The sequence below is a fragment of the Vespa crabro genome, chromosome 9 (assembly GCF_910589235.1).
Source record: "Vespa crabro chromosome 9, iyVesCrab1.2, whole genome shotgun sequence".
Lineage (NCBI taxonomy): Eukaryota > Metazoa > Arthropoda > Insecta > Hymenoptera > Vespidae > Vespa > Vespa crabro.
In genome coordinates, this window is record NC_060963.1 from 1,057,501 (window position 1) to 1,075,859 (window position 18,359).

An 18,359-nucleotide genomic window follows, 5' to 3' on the forward strand; every position below is an offset into this window, starting at 1 on the left:
TTCATGTGTATATACGTTTTAAGCAACTAATTAATATAAATTCATCGGAGAACTCTGTATAAAACTTTAAGAAAGATTACGTTAAGTCAATATTTTATGTAATAATGTTCAGAATGTCATTATATCGTTCGTCTGTAGGAATTTAAGAATTTACTTCCACGACTTTAAGTGTAAAACGGTGGCCGTGGCATAACAAAAAATGCAAATAGAGAATTAAAGAAACAAAAAAAAAACAAAGAGAGAGGGAGAGAGAGAGAAAAAGAGAGAAAGAGAAAGGGAAAGAATACGAATAAGAAAAATAAATAAATAAATAAATAAAAAAAAAAAAAAAAAGAGAATACAAATAAAATGCACTAAAAAATAAAAGAGGAGACAAATCTGCGACGACTGATATGCGAAGTACGCGAGATATTTTTGGGGAATAAATATTTATTCGATATTTTAGTAATCTATCATCGCGATAAAACGCATACCGTTAGTTTAAATAATAGTACATACGTGAAACTTTAAATGCCGTAACAGAGATAAACAAAAAATTCGTGTACACCTCTTCTCACGATTACTTTCTACGCCTATGATAATATACGTTTAACGTATTATAAAATAAAATAAAATAAAATAAAATGAAATGAAATGAAATGAAATTACAGACAAAAATTATAAAATAAAATAAAGGGAGGAAAAAAGTGTGAGAAAAAGAAAAAAAGTAAAAAGATAAAAAAAAAAAATGAACACTACGAATCATCATCTTTTTTTTCGGTCGATTCGAAATAATAATCATCAACGATGTTTGAGGAAAAATTTACGTCTCACCAAATATCGACACCACCGATCCTCTTGATATATTTCAATCTTGCGTCGTGCATATGTGGAATAAAAAAAAAAAAAAAAATAAAAATAAATAAAAACGAAAAAAATTTTAACGTTATTTAAATAATTGAAATGTAACTATATAAATGACAACACCAAAAAAAAAAAAAATCAAGTATCGAAACAAGTATAGATTAGAAAAATGTTAAATTCGAGACGGTACTGCGCGTGTGTGTAATTAAAATTATACGAAAGTAACGCGTACGAATGAAAATGTGAAAGTGATAGAGATAATTAAAAGAAAAAGATGAAAAAGAAGAAAAAAAAGAAAAAGAAAAGCAAGAAATAAAACATTTTAGCTCCTGTTCACGCTGCCGGGGAACATTAATGCGTGTTTGTGCGTTTCCGCGCGCCATATACACGTGTTACGAGAAAAAACAAAAGAAAGGATAACAAAAAAAAAAAAATAAAAATAAAAAGGGTGTGAAAAGTCTATGACGTCTTTGTAATCTAAATTATTGCAGACATATATTATTATGTATAAGAAGGACAAATTACGAGGAAACAACATAGCAAACATAATATGAAGTACGGGTTATCGTTTATTTTAGTCTGGCGATTCCTTATGTATAGTTTTTTAGGCGAAGGTACACTGTCATATAAGATTTATTATGAATGTGCTAAATTTAATGACATACAAATAAACTTTGAAATCTAATATTTTATCCTCTCATTTTGTATGGACGATCCATCACGAAACGATCAAATCCTTCAATTCATTTTACTTTTCATAAATTATTCAATATGTACATATATATATATATATATATATTTTCTTTTTTTTTTCACATCACAGATAATAAGTTTCTCTACAGATTCAGATAAATATTTTGTAACAACCGAGACTTATGTGATTTATCATCTTAATATTAGATGGCGTTTATTTCTCAATATATATTATTCTTATTTATTTGCATATAATATACAACGATAATAAGAATATTTCCAAATTTATTTTAAGCTGCTTTCAAAATTATAATGTGGATATGAAGTGTTGAATATTGCGATAAAAATATTTTTATAGGGACATTGTCCCTGATATATTGAATTATAAGAATAATGAAAAAGAATTTATCATAATCAAATGAGAATAAAGTTATTAATTGTCGAATTAATGATCCTTCATGGGAAATGTTACAGAACACGTGTTTCGTATTTCGCGCGTATTTTATTTCTAAACGTTCACGTTCCGACCGCTAGGAGGCGCGATGAGCGATGTGGAGGGAAAATACAACGTTTCGACGTAATTCCTTTGTTGAGCAAAACTTTGTTCAATATTATACGAAATATCAGGTATATATATATTTATTTAACGTTTTGTCGATATTTTTATTCGTTAATAATAAAAAAAAAATGAAAAAAACATAAATTAGTAAAGTTTTGATCATATTTTGGAGATTTAATATTAGTCAGAAATCTTTAATGGTTAGTTTCGTATTTTTGTTACAGTTACATTTTAAGAGATATGACTTTCTTCGATTAGTTTTTCCTTCCTAAATAACAACCAGATATGTAATTGCGGGAACAAACAAGAACAAAACTAACGAACGCACGAAGGTTAGTTTTAAATGTAATTTTTATTTAGGCTATGTACAACACATACGTACAATACGTGACCCTTGCTTAAAACTATAATACGCCCGCTGTGTATGTATTTCCACTTAAGTTTAAACCTTTTTTTTTCATCTCGACATACGTGGGATATAGTGTACGTGTATGTTATGTTCGAATGCATTGTGTATATGTATATTTCGAGGATCGTGTATAATTTGTATTAAATGTATGTATGTATGCATGTATGTTTGTATATTTGTTGTATATTTGTATGTACGCACGCATGCATGGTACGGATGCACGCACGCACGCACGCACGTACGTACACACGTACGTACGTACGACGTAAGCGTGTACGTTCATACGTGTGATATGTTACAAACTTTTTTTAGGAACATTTCGCGTGGAACAGCGCGAGCGCGATATATATCAATGAGAGGTCGCAGCGGAGCTACACGAAAACAATGCAGTCGTATCTGCAGCTTCGTCCTCGAGTCGATATATCGATTAGACAGTTATTGAAAAATGACACCAATATAGACGTTTGTTGATCGGACAGACTTCAAATATGACGAACGAAAGGCGTCAGGAGAAGTTTGCGAATTATCAAGTTCGTTTGTAAAGTTCGCTATTGGAACGGAATCGTTTTTCTTTTTCCTTCTTCTCTTCCTCCTCTTCTTTTTCTTATTTATTTATTTATTTATTTATTTAAATCACTTTTGTCTCTACAACTTTCCAAGCCTGACGCCTTTCAAATTTCGAACGCACGACACTGCCGATATTCGCCGTCATTCGCTCTAATCCCGCAACCCTTCGATCCTAATGTCGCCTGAAAAAATTATCAGCATCATCGTCATTATCAATCATAGTCGGTTACTTTAAAATCCCGGTCAACATAAGCACACAAATCAATGCCTAATATTTCACTAAGGGTACGCTTACACTTTTTTTTTTTTTTTTTCTTTTAAAAGGACATTGAAAAATCGCATACGCTAGAATATTCTGCTGATTACGCTATATAATATCTATATCTTTGCATGTATTTACAATTCCCCAGAGTCTTCTTCCTTCAATCGAAAGTCTGTCTTTTTTTAATCTCGTTGTTAAGAAACTAACGAAAGATCTCCTTTCTTCTTTCTCTCTCTCTCTCTCTCTCTCACACTCTCTCTCTCTTTCTCTCTCTATCTATCTTTCTCTCTCCCCTCTCTTTTCATTTTTCTTCTCTCTCTTTTTCTCTCCCTCTCTCTTCTTATTTTTTTTAGTTTTTTAAATCGTTTCACGTTTCTCATATACGCTCATTCGTCTCTAAGCTACAAATTCGAGCGAATATACGATCGTTCATTTATTTTTCTCTTTCTCTCTCTCTCTCTCTCTCTCTCTCTCTCTATTCATTCTTTTATTCATTTTTTTTTTATTTGTTTTCCCTTCCACTGTCGGACGAAATGTTACGCGATCGAGAGAACACGGAAACGGAAAAATCATCGAAGCTCTATATACTGTACATTATAATCGAATAGGAAAACTCGTGTACGTATATAAAATTATTTGCGCTAAATGTGCTCCGCCATGTTGATCATATTTCTTTTTCTTTTTCTTCCTTTTTCTCTCCCTCTTCCTCTCTGCCACTCCCACTCCCACTTTCTCTCTCTCTCTCTCACTCTCTTTTTCTTTCTCCCTCTGTCTTTTCGACATTTTTTTACTGTTTTTCCATTCTTACATTCGCGTCGCAAAGTGACGAAACACGGTGTCGAGTTATTCGTCCTCGATATTAATTTGTTAGCATTTATTCATCGATTTACATCTTTGAGCTTTATGGACGATTAATTTCGAGAAAAGAACGCGTTGGCTACGTTCGAACGAGAAAAATAATTTCGGCGACCCACGTGTTCTAATATCTTAACCGTTTAAAAATTGTTAATTTTTCTTTCGCAAAGAAATTTAGCCAACTCTCTCTCTCTCTCTCTCTCACCTCCTCCTCCATTTCTTTCTCTTTTTCTCTCTCTTTTTCGTTTTTGAGTTCGGTAACGATCAACGACGGTCGCCATTTCTCCTCGTCCTCGTTCTCGATGGGTCCGACGACGTGTTTAGCGTTTATTCGGTCGGTGAACATTTACAGCGGTATACGTTTACAATTATGTTTGATATTGCAGCATCGGTGCGGCGAGATTAGGATGATGGGCCGTGTTCATTCTTAGGGCCGAGATACTCTTGTTGTACCATTCGTCCTCCGCTGACATGCCTGTAAAAAGGAATTAACAATATCTTTACGTTTAAACGATTATACGATTAAATGTTATTTTATATCAAAATTTATAAAATATCGACAATGGAAGGATAGACCGTACGAAGATTATTATTTCATTGATGAACCAATATTCGTATTGATTTAAATACGTTGATAGAAAACGAATGGAAAGGACTGAGAGAAAAGAATGGTGAATTATCGAGCGAAACTCGGTGAATAAAAGTAAAATGTCCAATGGTATTCGTGAATGGGATACGGAACGGATTCGATTTAACGATTTTCTAAGAAGCTCCATCGAGAGATGGCTAATGGGACGATTTACCGTCGCATTAAGACGTTAAGTCGTTATACAAGGTGCAAAGATATTGGCCTCGGTGACTTCGATGTTGGACTCGCGACTTACTCTGTTAGACTACGCTACGTTTTCGTCGAACGATTCGAATCCGGCAGGCAATTCGCGAATAGTCTTGATTCGATTTAAAAGCGATATTCCATCTCGGCCCGGAAATGGTGTAAGACGGCGCTGCGCCGGAAATGGAGAGAGGAACGTCTTCGAGCGATCGAGAGACGAAAGAGAAAGAGCGGGAGAGAAAGAGGGAGAGAGAGAGAGAGAGAGACTATCCTCCTTCCCCGAACTTCTCCTTCTACTTTTCTCATCCTCGTCCTCGTCTGATGCGCATCATTTCCGGTCCGTTCTTTTTACGAAATCATTCGATAAGATCGAGTCGATCCTCGAACGAGAAACTTTCACCTTTCCTATCGATTCTCGGAGAAATATCTTTAAGAAAGAATTTCTTGCGCAATAGCTACCAATAGATAAAAGTAACATATATATATGTGTATATAAAACTTATCGTTTTTTTTTCCTTTTTTTTCAACTTACCCATCGCGTCTTGTCGCATACCGGTGACCGCCGACATGTTCGACGCCGAATGCGACATGGAGAAGGGTTGGGTCATGCTAGGGTAAGACGTCGTGCCCATCTGAAAGAAACGAATAAAATTCCAAAATTGGATGATTTTAATGTGACGAACGATACGGCTAATTACGATTGATTCTTTCGTCGCCCGTTATTATTAACGTCTTTGAACATTGAAATTTCTACGAGGGTATCTTTTTTATCCTATACGTTTGCCCGCACGTTTGACGATTTATTGGTTCAATTAAAGCGGTAGGCATTCGTTAATCCGTCCTACCCAACTAATCAGTTAAAATGCAATTTAGCTACATCGACCGATAGCCGTGCGCCGGACGTACGCTCAGCTGCACTCCAATTTAATACCTCGGTTAAAATCATTAACGAGAAACGCATCGAATTCATTCGCTTGGACGCGATCCGCCATCCGATCCGCCACCGGATTTGATGGATCGCGTCTCGTCTAGTATTATCGTTTCTCTTTCCCTCTTTATTACTACCTACGTCTTTATTGTACGAACGTATGCGAACCTGTTTCATTTACGCAGAGGTCACGAGTACGGTAATATCATATGGATAATTTCAAGGACTCACCTGAGGATAACGATTGATTCCGTTTATACTGTTGTGTGGATGTGGGTAGGGTTGATAACCTCTGCTAGCACCAGGATAGATGTTCCTCATCATGGCACCTTGGCACGCGGGTATCGGAGTAAGTGCCTTTTGCAATTGTTTCTCTTGCTTTCTATATTTCGCTCTTCTGTTCTGGAACCAGACCTGCGCAAAAATCGAGCGAATCGATAGTGCTCTTACAAATACATACCCACTACATACATCATATTCATAATCCATCAAAAGCATTAATGAGAGAGAGAGAGAGAGGGAGAGAGAGAGAAAGAAAAGTTGTTGCATGGTTTTCAAACTGGACCATGAAAATATCGATTGATTCTCTTCTCGTTCGTTGCTATTTCTTAAATTAAAAAACATCTAATTTTCCTTTCTATCTTTTCTCTTGAGAGAAATACAGAGACAAGGAGAGAGAGAGAGAGAGAGAGAGAGAGAGAGAGAGAGAGAGAGAGAGAGAAAGACAGACAGAGAGTGGTTTACCTATCGCCATTTTGCATCGGGCAATTTCCATTGTTTCGTGGGATTAGTAAACCCATATTGGGGGTTGCCCGAGCCGCCACTGGCGAATCTCTCCTACTACTATCCTATCCTACTCTCCCCTCCCCTCCAACGTTTCTACCACCACCATCACTACCACCACCACTATCATCATCACCACCACCACCACCACTAGCAGCATCAACACCACCTCTTTTCTACACCCTTCGCCATTGCCTACCGTGAAACTCTCTTTCCAACGAGATACACCATCGTCGTTCTATTCTCCTCCCTTTCCTCTCTTTCTCTCTTTCTCTCTCTCTCTCTCTCTCTCTCTCTCCTTCTCTACTTTCACCTCCCCTCCCCATCCCTCTTGCTCCCCAGAAAGAGAAAAGCCTGCGGCTTCGTTCCGCTGTTCGGTTGTTTCCACCCTCGTGTTGACGTCAGCGGTGCCACGCGATTGGCCGATCCCACGGCCGTGACGTCACTCCGCGCCCGCTCATTGGCCACCACATTTTATCGACATTTCTCGCAAGCTCGCGCGAGCCCTTCGAACGGAGTTGCGCTTCGCGTGAAAGCATGGCGCTCCGAGAGAACGACTCGCGAATTATCGCCGACGCTTTTACCAAAGCTAAGTTCGTCTTTTCAAGAAATATCCTGTCTTGTCTTTTTATCCTCGATTCAAAGGATATACAAATAAAAAGGATAGTAAGAGGAATAATAAGATGTCTTTTTGCAGGATGAATTCGAAGTACCTACTTCTCATCAAATATTCTTCGTACATTATTCACCGTATTTCTATTATTTTTACTGTGTGTTTTTTTTTCTTCTCTTTTCCTTTTTTCTCATTTGTTTCTTTTTTTGTTTTTGTTTTTTTTTCTCTTTTTTTTTTTTTTTTTCCTTTTTTTTTTATGGAACGTTCCTTTACGTACGCGTACTCTTAGTATGTGTTTGAGAATGTCATTGAAGATGGTTACGAGTTAACTTGTTCCACGTATGACGAATAAAATTTAGTCTGAATCGAAACTGAACATGGCTAACTCTCGGGCGGAACTTCAACGACTCGATTAAGCTCGAGCTTGTTCGAATTTGTTCAACTATCGATAGTCGGGACTTAACGTTATTTGACACGATATGCGAATCAGTAGGCTTTGGATCATCTTTTTTTCTTCTTTTTTTTCTTTTCTGTTTTTCTTTTTTTTTTCTTTTTTCTTTCTTTTTTTTGAAATTTTATCATTTACCTTTAGTGCCCCATTTTAAAAATTAGAAAGGAGAAATCTTCGAGTGAATTTTAGTTTCGATTTTAGAAATTCTTTTCCGTTCGTTAAATATAGTTGTCTCTTTGAAACCAGTTTCGTTGCGTTGCGTATTTCCTCTCTATAGATTTATACATGTGCCTGTGTACGTATATGTACGGTATATATATATATATGTACACACACGTGCATACGTACTCGTGTATATATATATATATATATATATATATATATATATATATCGTATGCATTTACGTAGATAGACGTAGGTAGATAGGTTTTACGGAGAGAGCCGGTAAAAGGTCGACTCCTTTTATTTGCTGCTCTTCTACCGAAGAGCTTTTTGAGAACATACTTGCGCGCGTCCCTTAAGGCGCGCACCCTGCAAGAACTGGAAAGCTAAGAGTTCGTAATTCAATAACCGTGCTCTCCGGTTCTCCCTTTCTCTCCCTCCAGCGTTTCTGCCCTAGAGAAAGATAGGGTGGTAAGGAAGAAGCGAGAGAAAGGGACCGAGGATGAAGGGTGAAGAGGGAGAGTCAGAAATAAGGAGCTACGGAGAGACGGATAGGTCGATGAAGTGAAGAGAACGAGTAAAGAAGATAGATAAAGAGAGAGAGAGAGAGAGAGAGAGAGAGAGAGAGAAGCTCAAAATGTCTGCTACTTTGAGGACCCCAACTAGAAGAAAACTATCCTTTCACGCGCTTAAGAGAATACCTACCATGAACTCTGATAGCGACTTTCTACTAAGAACTTTTAAGTGTCTTGGGAAAAGTAGGATGCTTTTTCTTTTTCTTTCTATATTCTTTCTCTTTTTTTTTTTTCTTTTTTATTTTTTTATTTCTTTTTTTTCCCCCTCCACTAATACGAACACCCGATGAATTTCGTTCGATTTCAATGGATTCGTGAACGAAGATGAATACATGGTGCCATAGAAAGGAGACTGAAGTTTTTAGATTGGTCAAAAGTTCTTACGTGATTTTAAAAATCGATTGCTCTTTCTCGAGATTTTTTAAGCCGATTGTTCTTCTTTTTTTTTTTTTTCTTCATTTTTTTTAGATTAGACTATCTCGTAAAACCGCAAGATTAAAATGTCTCGAGAAATGTTGAATGATATTTGAAATCATCTAATATAACTTTTGATTCGCTCTCTGCTTCGTTCTTTTTCTTTCTTTTCTTGTTTTTTTTTTTTTTTTTGTTTTTGTTTTGCATTGACACGTTAAAAATGTAATCGAATATAATTATTTGGTTGTTATTTTTGGAAGAAGATATCTCTAATAAAGGAAAAGAATTTTTCTAATATTAAATTACACCATAGACTATATATCGATCCCCGGTGCATCCGTCCGTTATCCCCATTCCCCCACCCCCACCCCATAACGAAAATATCGTGGAAAACTGAATTAGGGATGTGCGTCGACGATTTGTACCTTTTTTTTTTTTATATTTTTTTTTCTTTTTCTCTCTCTCTCTCTCTCTATTTTTCTCATTCTTTTCATATTTTTCTTTTTTTTATTCTTTTTTTGTTCCACACTGATTTTCCTTATTTCCCGTCAGATGGGAAGCCGGAAGATTTTCTTGGGAGAACGCACTGTGTGGGTAGGCTTCGATCGGAAGTCGAATCGAAGTAAAAAGGTGAAATGAAAACTCGGCTAACTCAATATCTCGGCTTCTCCTTTCTTTTTCTTCTCCGCGGCATAATAGGATTTCTTGTGCCTTGATTCGAGAATTATTCTCTTACTCCGTGGCACTATCCCTTTTTCTTTTCTTTCTTTTTTATTTTTTTTTTTTTTTTTTACATTATCCTTCTGGCACATTTCATATATCCTCTTACTGGCTCTTTAACAAAGACACACTATCCTTTTCTCACTTCGGTCGTGAGATTCTACGGACCTAGGACGAACTATCAAATTATTAACTATTTTTTTCATTCCCTGTGGATTTCTGGGAATCGTTCTGGCATTTTGTCGTTTTCATTTTTTTTTTTTTCATTTTTATTAAGGAATCAAAAGACGTCTTATTAATGTGGAACGAGAGATATCATGGTATAGTACGTGTGTTATTCGAATCCTCTTCGATTATTAATTCTGATCTTTTTCTTTTTCTTTTTTTTTGCTTTTGTTGTTTTTTTTTCTTTTTCATACTGCATTTATGACCTACGTACAAAAAATGAAGGGACAAGTTTTATCGTCTAACGCCCGAAGCGATGTAGAATCGTCGATAGAGAAGTGTTGGAGATTATTCGACGCGAAAAAAGGGGCTGAGGATAAAAGAAAAAGGATAGAAAAAAAGAAAGGAAAAGGGAAAAAAAAGGAAAAGGAAAAAAATGAGAGGCGAAGGTAGCGTCGCGAAGAAAAAGGGGGCCCCGAACCCTCCTATCGTTACTATCTCTCTCTCTCTCTCTCTCTCTCTCTTTTTCTCCTCTCCACCCTCTTTCTCTCGCTCTCTCTCTCTCTCTCTCTCTCTCTTTCTCTTTCTCTTTCTCTCTGTCTATCTTTCGCTCTCTCGGGCACTTCGTCTCGTCGTCGTCGCGCAGTGGAAGGAAGAACCCCGCAAGGCCGAGACGTTTCAGATCTATCTAGGGTGGAGAAAATTCAATTTAAAATGGCGGCTCAGATATAATGGCAGCCTCCGGTACAGCGTCACCCAAACCCCACCTCCAACTCATCTCAACTTTGTCACCCTCGTTCTCTCTCTCTCTCTCTCTCTCTCTCTCTCTCTCTCCCATTCCCCTGTCACTGCACCCCCGCGTATCGCCATCTTTGTAGAAACAGGATGCCGTAACTATCGTCGCAACATTTTTAAGCATTCCTTTCTCCGTTACGCTTCAACTTCCTACTCTCTTCTTTCTCGTTTATCGAGTATGCCTGATAATGTAGTAGAAAGGGAGGGAGAGAGAGATAGAGAGAGAGAAGAGAGAGAGAAAAGAAATGAAGAAACTATTAAAAAAATGTGTACGTATACATACTTTATTTGTTATAGGATTTATTAAAAGGTATTAGAAATCTTCGTAGTTATAATTTTAGAGTAGATTTTGGAAAGCGAGGAAACTTTCATCGTGTCTAATACTTCGCTCGACTTAGCACCGACCTATACTACTTGGGCCGACGGTAATCAGTCCACGTGGTTCATCGGCCTTACCAGCTATACTACTGCGAAGCACTTTCCTTGAGAACTACATAGTACTCGTGGCTGATCGCAAACTCGGCTGTAACTACTGCGAGTGATCTACCGAGATCTAGCCCTCTCTCTCTCTCTCTCTCTCTCTCTCTCACTCTCTTTCTCTTCTCTACTGTTACGACCTCTTGGCCGATATAGCATCACAAACTTGGACTCCCCTCTTTGTCTCTTGGTTTGAAATTGAATTTCTTTAAGTTGTCGAATAGATAGAAATTATCGAAATAATCGGTCCTCACTATGGTATTAGAAAATGAAGGAATCTCCCGAGTGGTAGCAAAGTAACATTTGAAAAAATTAGGGGATTGCTCGTGTTTGAGGTTGAAACCAACAGGTTCGAAGTCTTGTACGGACGGTGAAGCCGCTTGGGTTCGGACACTTTGTGCATGGATTATAACCGGGCGACTAAAAGCAAACCGCGTTTTACTTGGCATCGCAGTTTAACAGAGTTAAGTCGCAGTGGTTCCCGGGCTTTTAACTGAAACAACACTCCCCTGCATTATATATCAAAAGAGCGAAACGCACCGGCGGACTGTTTTAATATGTACCGCTCGGAGTTCTGCCGCTTGGTCCTCTGCCAGTTGGTACTACTGCGTGCCGTTGGTTTGCTGCGACAGTCGAATGACTTTCTACCCATGAGACTCTCATTTCTCTCTCTCTCTCTCTCCCTCCCTCTCTTTCTCTCTCTTTCCCTCTCATTCTCTCTTTTCTCTCATCTCGAGGATGTTTCTAATACCAGCAAAAACCTAAACCACCAACGGTGACCGCGATGGTTCAAGTATTCGTTTACCAGCTACTTCGTCTTTACAATTATTTCCATGTACCTATCTGAAATTATTTCTATTCGTATTTTGGTTTCGCCTTTACCGAAACTTATGCTATTTCTCATATAAAGGTATTAATAGTTTCGACTGAACAAAGGATGATAGTATCGCGAAGAAATGTACGTTTCGTAATGGTCGATCGAAAGACGAGAGGGTCCCTATGTAAAATAATTCTGATCCTGCCGATCGATCAACCCCTAGAAGAACGTGGGGTGTCTTGGATCGACATTTGCGCTCGTAACTTCATTTTGTTACCCCGCATGCGTTTTTGATTCGATTACCCAGTGAGTCATCCTCGAAACGATAGCTACGTGGACTCTATCTTTCTTTTTTATAAACTTCTACATTGTTACGGTATTGTGAAATTTTCTTTTGTATCGAGCTTTTTTATGACTCCGTGATCTATGGCATTTTCTGTTTTCCTCTTTTTTTTTCTTTGTTTTTTTGTTTTTTTTTTTGTTTTTGTATTATTCACATAACGAGCTTATCGTCAAAGATTGAAAGATTTCAATATGGTCTCCCTTTTTGTTTTTTTTGCTTTGTGTTTTTGTTTTTGTTTTTTTTTTTTTTTTTTATTTTTTCCCATCGTTTCTTTTTCTCTTAATTAGCGAGAGCGCAATAGACTTACCTGAATTCTAGCCTCGTTCAATTTGGTGGTCCTCGCCAATTCCTCTCTGCAGTATATGTCAGGATAATGAGATTTTGCGAACGCCGATTCCAATTCTGCCAGCTGCTCCTGCGAAACAATCGAAGGCTATAGTAAAGATTGATCCGTGTTGGTTGAGAGGAAATTTGGACATCGACCGCGAAAAGCTTTTGAATTGAGCTGTCGAATTTTTCTTTCTTTCTCTTTCTTTGTTCCCTTTTCCTTTTATTATTATTATTATTATTATTTTTTTTTTCTTTTTCTTTTTTTTTTTTAATTTTATTTTTCCTACGGAAGAGAGAAAATTTCGAAAACGATCGTCATCGACATTAACATATAGAAAAGAATTTGGAGTACGACGTACCTGCGTGAAGGTAGTCCTGTGTCGACGTCGAGCCGGTGTAGGACAACTCGCGGTGGTGGGTGTGTGGCCAATGTGAGGGCTAGAGGCGCAAGGGTCCGGTTTTAATTTTTTAAAAGCTCCTTCGGCTCCTGAAACGGAGAAAAACAAGATTAGGATATTTCTGGATAAAATGGCTAAGGATAATGAATTCGACGCTTGGTAAAATAGCGGTTATTAAAATAAAGTTTGTAAATGTCCTGATATATGCATGTAAATCCGTTTATTTTCATCATAAGTAATGCATTATACTCTTTTAATGAGTGTTTCGAAAAATCAATGAGGTTCATTGTTAGGTTCATATATTATGTTTACATGGTATTAAAATTAATGCAAAAATTAATTGATGTTCAAAAGTTCGAATGACGGGATTATTACAAAATAGATAATTACCATAAATAATAAAGAATTTACGTTTTTTTTTATATATTTTTTTTTATTTATTTTTTTTTTTTTTTATAGTTTGGTTTCCTTCGCGTTCGTAATGAAAATTTCGTAAAATAAGGATATTATTCGCATCGACGAATGATCGAGTATAAGTAATACGTTTAAAGCTGCATAATGTAGACGTCCTTTGAAAGTTACTTCAAAATGATGTTTTCGTATAATGTATATTATATATATTTTATATATATGTATATATATATATATATATATATATATATATATATATAATATTTATTGGAACGAGCGTCGACGTGTACGTTCGATGTATGACGTGCAAATATGCCGCATTCATTTTCATTTTGAAAATTTGACAGCGGATAGGCGAAGTTATAACGGTAATGTAATCTAAATTACCGAACTTCAATTTTGAGATATGAATATGGAGTTGTTTGATGTTGCGCACTCCGCATTTACAATAAAATAACTGGATAAGCTTATTTTCATGGGAAACATCAAAATAAAATTGCTATCCTCAAAATCTACCCACGAGAAATGGTTAACGTGTGATGCACGTGTGTAAATATATAACATGTATATATATATATATATATATATATATATATATATATATTTAGATGTATATATATACACGGTTAGAGTTTTGTTACGGTGTGTAAAAGGATTTTTGCGAGTAAAATAATACTAAACGTACTACCAACGTGCGGAAGAGTGTAAATTATGGTATCATACATTTTTGGTGTATCCCATTTCAATATTAAATTTTTCATACGTACTTTTTATAAAGCGTTAATCTAAAGTCTGAAAACTCTTTTACTTCGTTGAACGTATATTCCTTTCGGGACGATTATAAAATAAAAGAGATGAAATATTTTTTTGTTTTTTCCTTCTTCTTTTTTTCTTATCTTTTTTTTTCTCGTCAAAACTTGAAGGTAAACGAAACGAAACGAAACGAAACGAATGGTACTTTGGAATTAATCAAAAGTATTTTATTTCTTTTGAGTGATGCGACGTATTGATTGTGTAGCAAAAGAAAAGAAAAGAAAAAAAGGAAAAAAAAAAAGAGGAAAACAAAGGAAAAAAAGAAAATAGAACGTCGTTCGAAAGAAAAAATATTAATCGACAATAATAAAGTTTATTTTCCCTTGTATTCGCCTAATTGTATGTATCATTTTGAATTTGATAGCAAAGTTGCAAAGTCGAAATCTAGATTCCGATCTAGAACAGAGTCCATGACCGTCTTAGTTATTTCATGGTCCTGGCTTTATGAACGAACGACGGACGTGCGGCCGGTGTAACCATGGCGAGCGAAGTCCCTCGCACTATGCTAACTTGATTAGGGCGTTAATGACCTAATCATGTTACATGCTGATTCAATGTTCAAAGATGAATGCTGTCCACTTTACATACCTTCCCTCGTTACCTGGTGAGCATGGAAACTCGGTCAAGTTCATCAAAGAACACAAAGGGCCCCCGTCGGCCGACTTTTCTATCGGCCCTTCCTCGACTCTAGGTATCGTTCATTCTTGCCAACAACACACTCCTGACCCATTAATTAACAAGCAAAGCTTTTTTTTTTCCCCTCTCTCCAATGAAGAAGTCGATCATGATATACCCAAACGTATGTTCCCTTCGAACATAATGTCTGATTTTCTCGTCGATTGCCAAATGATAATTCTATTCTGTTAGATCGAAAAAGAGAGATAAATTTTTGCGACTTTTTAAAACTCTTTTCATTGATATTATGAGAACATGAAGAAATTAATAAAATATCCCATATGGAATAACCTTAGTGGAATAATTTCAATTGAATTTTTTGTTTTAACGAAATAAACACGAATAAAATTATTGTTGTTGTTGTTGTTGTTGTTGTTGTTGTTGCTGTTGTTGCAAATTGGTACTCGATAATTCTGGAAATATCAGAAGTTTGTTGATAAAAGGACGAAGATAACAATTCTTGGCTGTTTAAAAGGACATCTGCCTTCGAGAATCTCTATAGCTTAGCTTTGTGCGATCGTAGTAATAATTAGCGACTGAATTTAACGAAGAGAACACGTGGTATCCTACGACATTGATCGACCGACAAATAATTATCTGGTTTACCTATGTGTACGGGTTTTTCAGCTGCTCGTCGGCATCTGCCGAGGGATTAAGATTATCTTTTTAAAAATCCTAGAATAGATCCTTTGGACAGAAATTACTTAGGAAGCCAACAATGTTCTGAATATTTGGATTATAACTTTATACTTCAAATTAACAAATTTATTAAACGATTTAATATCTTCGGATATTCTAGCAACTTGACAAAATTAATTTTTCTTTTCTCTCTCTCTCTCTCTCTCTCTCTCTTTTTCTCCCTATCTATCTGTCTCTTTCCTCGCCTTTACGCACTTGTCCTAAATATATACATATAAAAAAAGAAAAGAACACAGAGAAATCAAAGTAAACAAAAATGTGTTAAAGAATAAAGATTAAATAAAATTGATCGTGAAAACAATCGTGTAAGTATGAAAAGTCGAGCGATCGAGTTCGCGTTGAAGAGAGAAGAGAACAATGAAAGGGGGCAAAGGGATAGAGGAGATCGTACTCGTGGAGAGTCCTTTCGAAGAGACATGGATGACAAGACTCGACATGCGTCCGCTCAATGTTCGATGTTTCGAGCCTACCCCATTAGCGAACCCCTAGTGCTAAGCTCTCTTAAGCCCCATGAGCGCATAATAATAGCCCATAGAACAGGTAGTACCATATGTCTACCCGGGTGTCTCTCATTGTCGATACTTTTCGTTCGTACGCGTCTCACCACCGTGCGGCACGCCTGCACTCTTTGTAGCTCAACAAGCGTTAAATTCGTCTATCTCGATGACCAAACGATGTACACTTTTCTCGCGAAGGAAGAAGTCATTTTTTTTTCTTTTCTTTTCTTTTTTTTTCTTCGTTCTTTCTCATTTTATTAATTTTGCTATGCATCGAAAAGGGATTTTGTTAGATCTCGTTGATAGAAATAGATCGTTTATCAGGCTATCAAATTGATATATTGTTTTTTAATGCACTTTTTATAAATCGCACATTTGTTATCATAACTGTTACGTGTCGAAAATTAGTATCGAATTTAATAGCAATGGGAATACGTACCGACGGTAGTGGTGGCCCCCACGCTGCTTCTTCCCGGTGTAGCCGCAGGCGTCGGCGGGCTAGCTTCGAGGCCCTGATGCACCCCGTAGAGCCCAAAGTCTTGTTCGTTCGAGCTCGCGCTGCTACACTTTCTCTTTTCCTGATTGTGATTCAAATGGAAGCTGTCGTTCTCTACTAGACCAACTCCGAGTAGGCCGAGATTCGGCCTTAGCTCGTCCATCAGCTTGTTCTGACCGCAATTGGCAGAAAAGTTTAATTGCCGGCTAAATATAGCCGGGAATATATTGAATTGCTGATGATCGAGGCTAAGGGCGGTCGTCGGTAGCGACGAACCGCCACCACCACCAGCGGTGCCGCCGGCGCCGCCGCCGACGGATGTCCCACCGACGGTCCCACCGACGGTGCCGACGCCGGCCGCACCGGGACCACCGCTACCTCCGGACAGGTCGTTAGCCAGGGTGATGCCGGGGGCGACCTTACCGAGCTCCTTCGAGAGCTCTTGCGACGATTAATCACCACCTGACACCCCTTTCTTATTTACCACTGCATGCCTCTGTCCTTTTTTGGGCGCGCGAACGAATAGTCCAAGTCGTTTTATTATTATTATTCCTCTATATATAGGAGACTAGGAACTTTAAAACTTCTTTCTTCTACTTTGGCTTTTTAATTATTCCTCTTTTACAATTATTTCCTCTTCGGCATTTGGCACTCTAGGTAATAGGCTTTCCTCTATTCCCGTAACACAATACCACCTTTTAGGACGTTGCTCTCGCGTCGCCTCCTTATATCACTGTCGCTTATTATCACTGTAACTCCTTGCTTTTCTATTCTTGATTTAGAACGTTATTGGTGTTGGTCGAGTTCCATGTATGATTGTCTATGACCTCCCGAATAAGTTCTTATCGTAACGTTTTGGTAACTTCGATACGACGACGTATTTACGCGAATACCGACGAGTTTACGAATGACTGGAGGAAGAAGTTTTTATTTGTATTCCAAGTATTGAAAAAGGAGAAGGACGAGGAGGGAGGAGGGAGGAGGGAGGAGGAGAAGGAGGAGGAGGAGGAGAAGAAGAAGAAGAAGAAGAAGAAGAGGAGGAAAGATATGATGTTGGATTCTCAACGTCTACGGGAAACGCGGTCGGTTTATCGCGATATGACCCCGATTCGAAATTCAAATCTTATTATCTCTTGGATCCAATTAGGAGGGCGAACGAGCGGAAGAGATTGGGACGGAGGAGAGAAGCGGTGGAGGTCGAGGAGGAGAAGGGGTCGCGGTGCTGGTTGGCGGCCTTGAAAATTAAAATAATCTTTGATCAGATGTTTGAAAAGAATTAGCACGAGTTTGAAAGAAGTCGGTACTCGTGGAAGAATTTAATTGGTTATAGATACGGAGGAGATTGCGAACGGAAGGAAAGGACGTGGCGAAGGGTGACGCGTAACGGGCGGACTATCCTTCTTTTCCTTTGCTTTCGTATACTCTTATCGGGAACGTCGTGCGTCGGACGGGAAACGTTTACGCGGAAGGGAAAAGTCGAAAACCGATGGGATACGATACGACGACGAAGAGTGTCGGCCGTGGCGCAGAGGGGCGACCGCTCGCCGTGAGTTCTTGTGGGATTCTGTCCGCGAAATGCAGTTATCCCGGTGAGTCCGCGCGGGGAGCAGCGAGAAGGAGCAGACGAGGAGAGGCGTGGAGGAGAGTAGTATCGGTGTACCACCGTAGCTAGCGGCCTACGTAGCTAGCGCGTACCAGGATACGCTTAGTGTGATAGTGGTAGCTGTAGTGGTAGTAGTTGTAGCCTAGTATAGTAGCAGCAGCGAGAGCACCCTC

The 18,359-nt window shown here is 37.9% G+C and overlaps 1 protein-coding gene across 1 annotated transcript; it reads right to left on the reverse strand.

The window, feature by feature from the left end:
* Positions 1-984: 984 nt before the first annotated feature.
* Positions 985-18,359, reverse strand: LOC124426726 (homeobox protein unc-42-like). The gene is made up of 6 exons (XM_046968788.1): positions 16,527-18,359; positions 12,954-13,081; positions 12,572-12,679; positions 6,180-6,362; positions 5,553-5,652; positions 985-4,663 (listed from the first exon to the last, which is right to left on the reverse strand). The coding sequence occupies exons 1-6, from the start codon at positions 16,744-16,746 to the stop codon at positions 4,557-4,559; spliced, it is 846 nt and encodes a 281-aa protein (XP_046824744.1). The 5' UTR covers positions 16,747-18,359; the 3' UTR covers positions 985-4,556.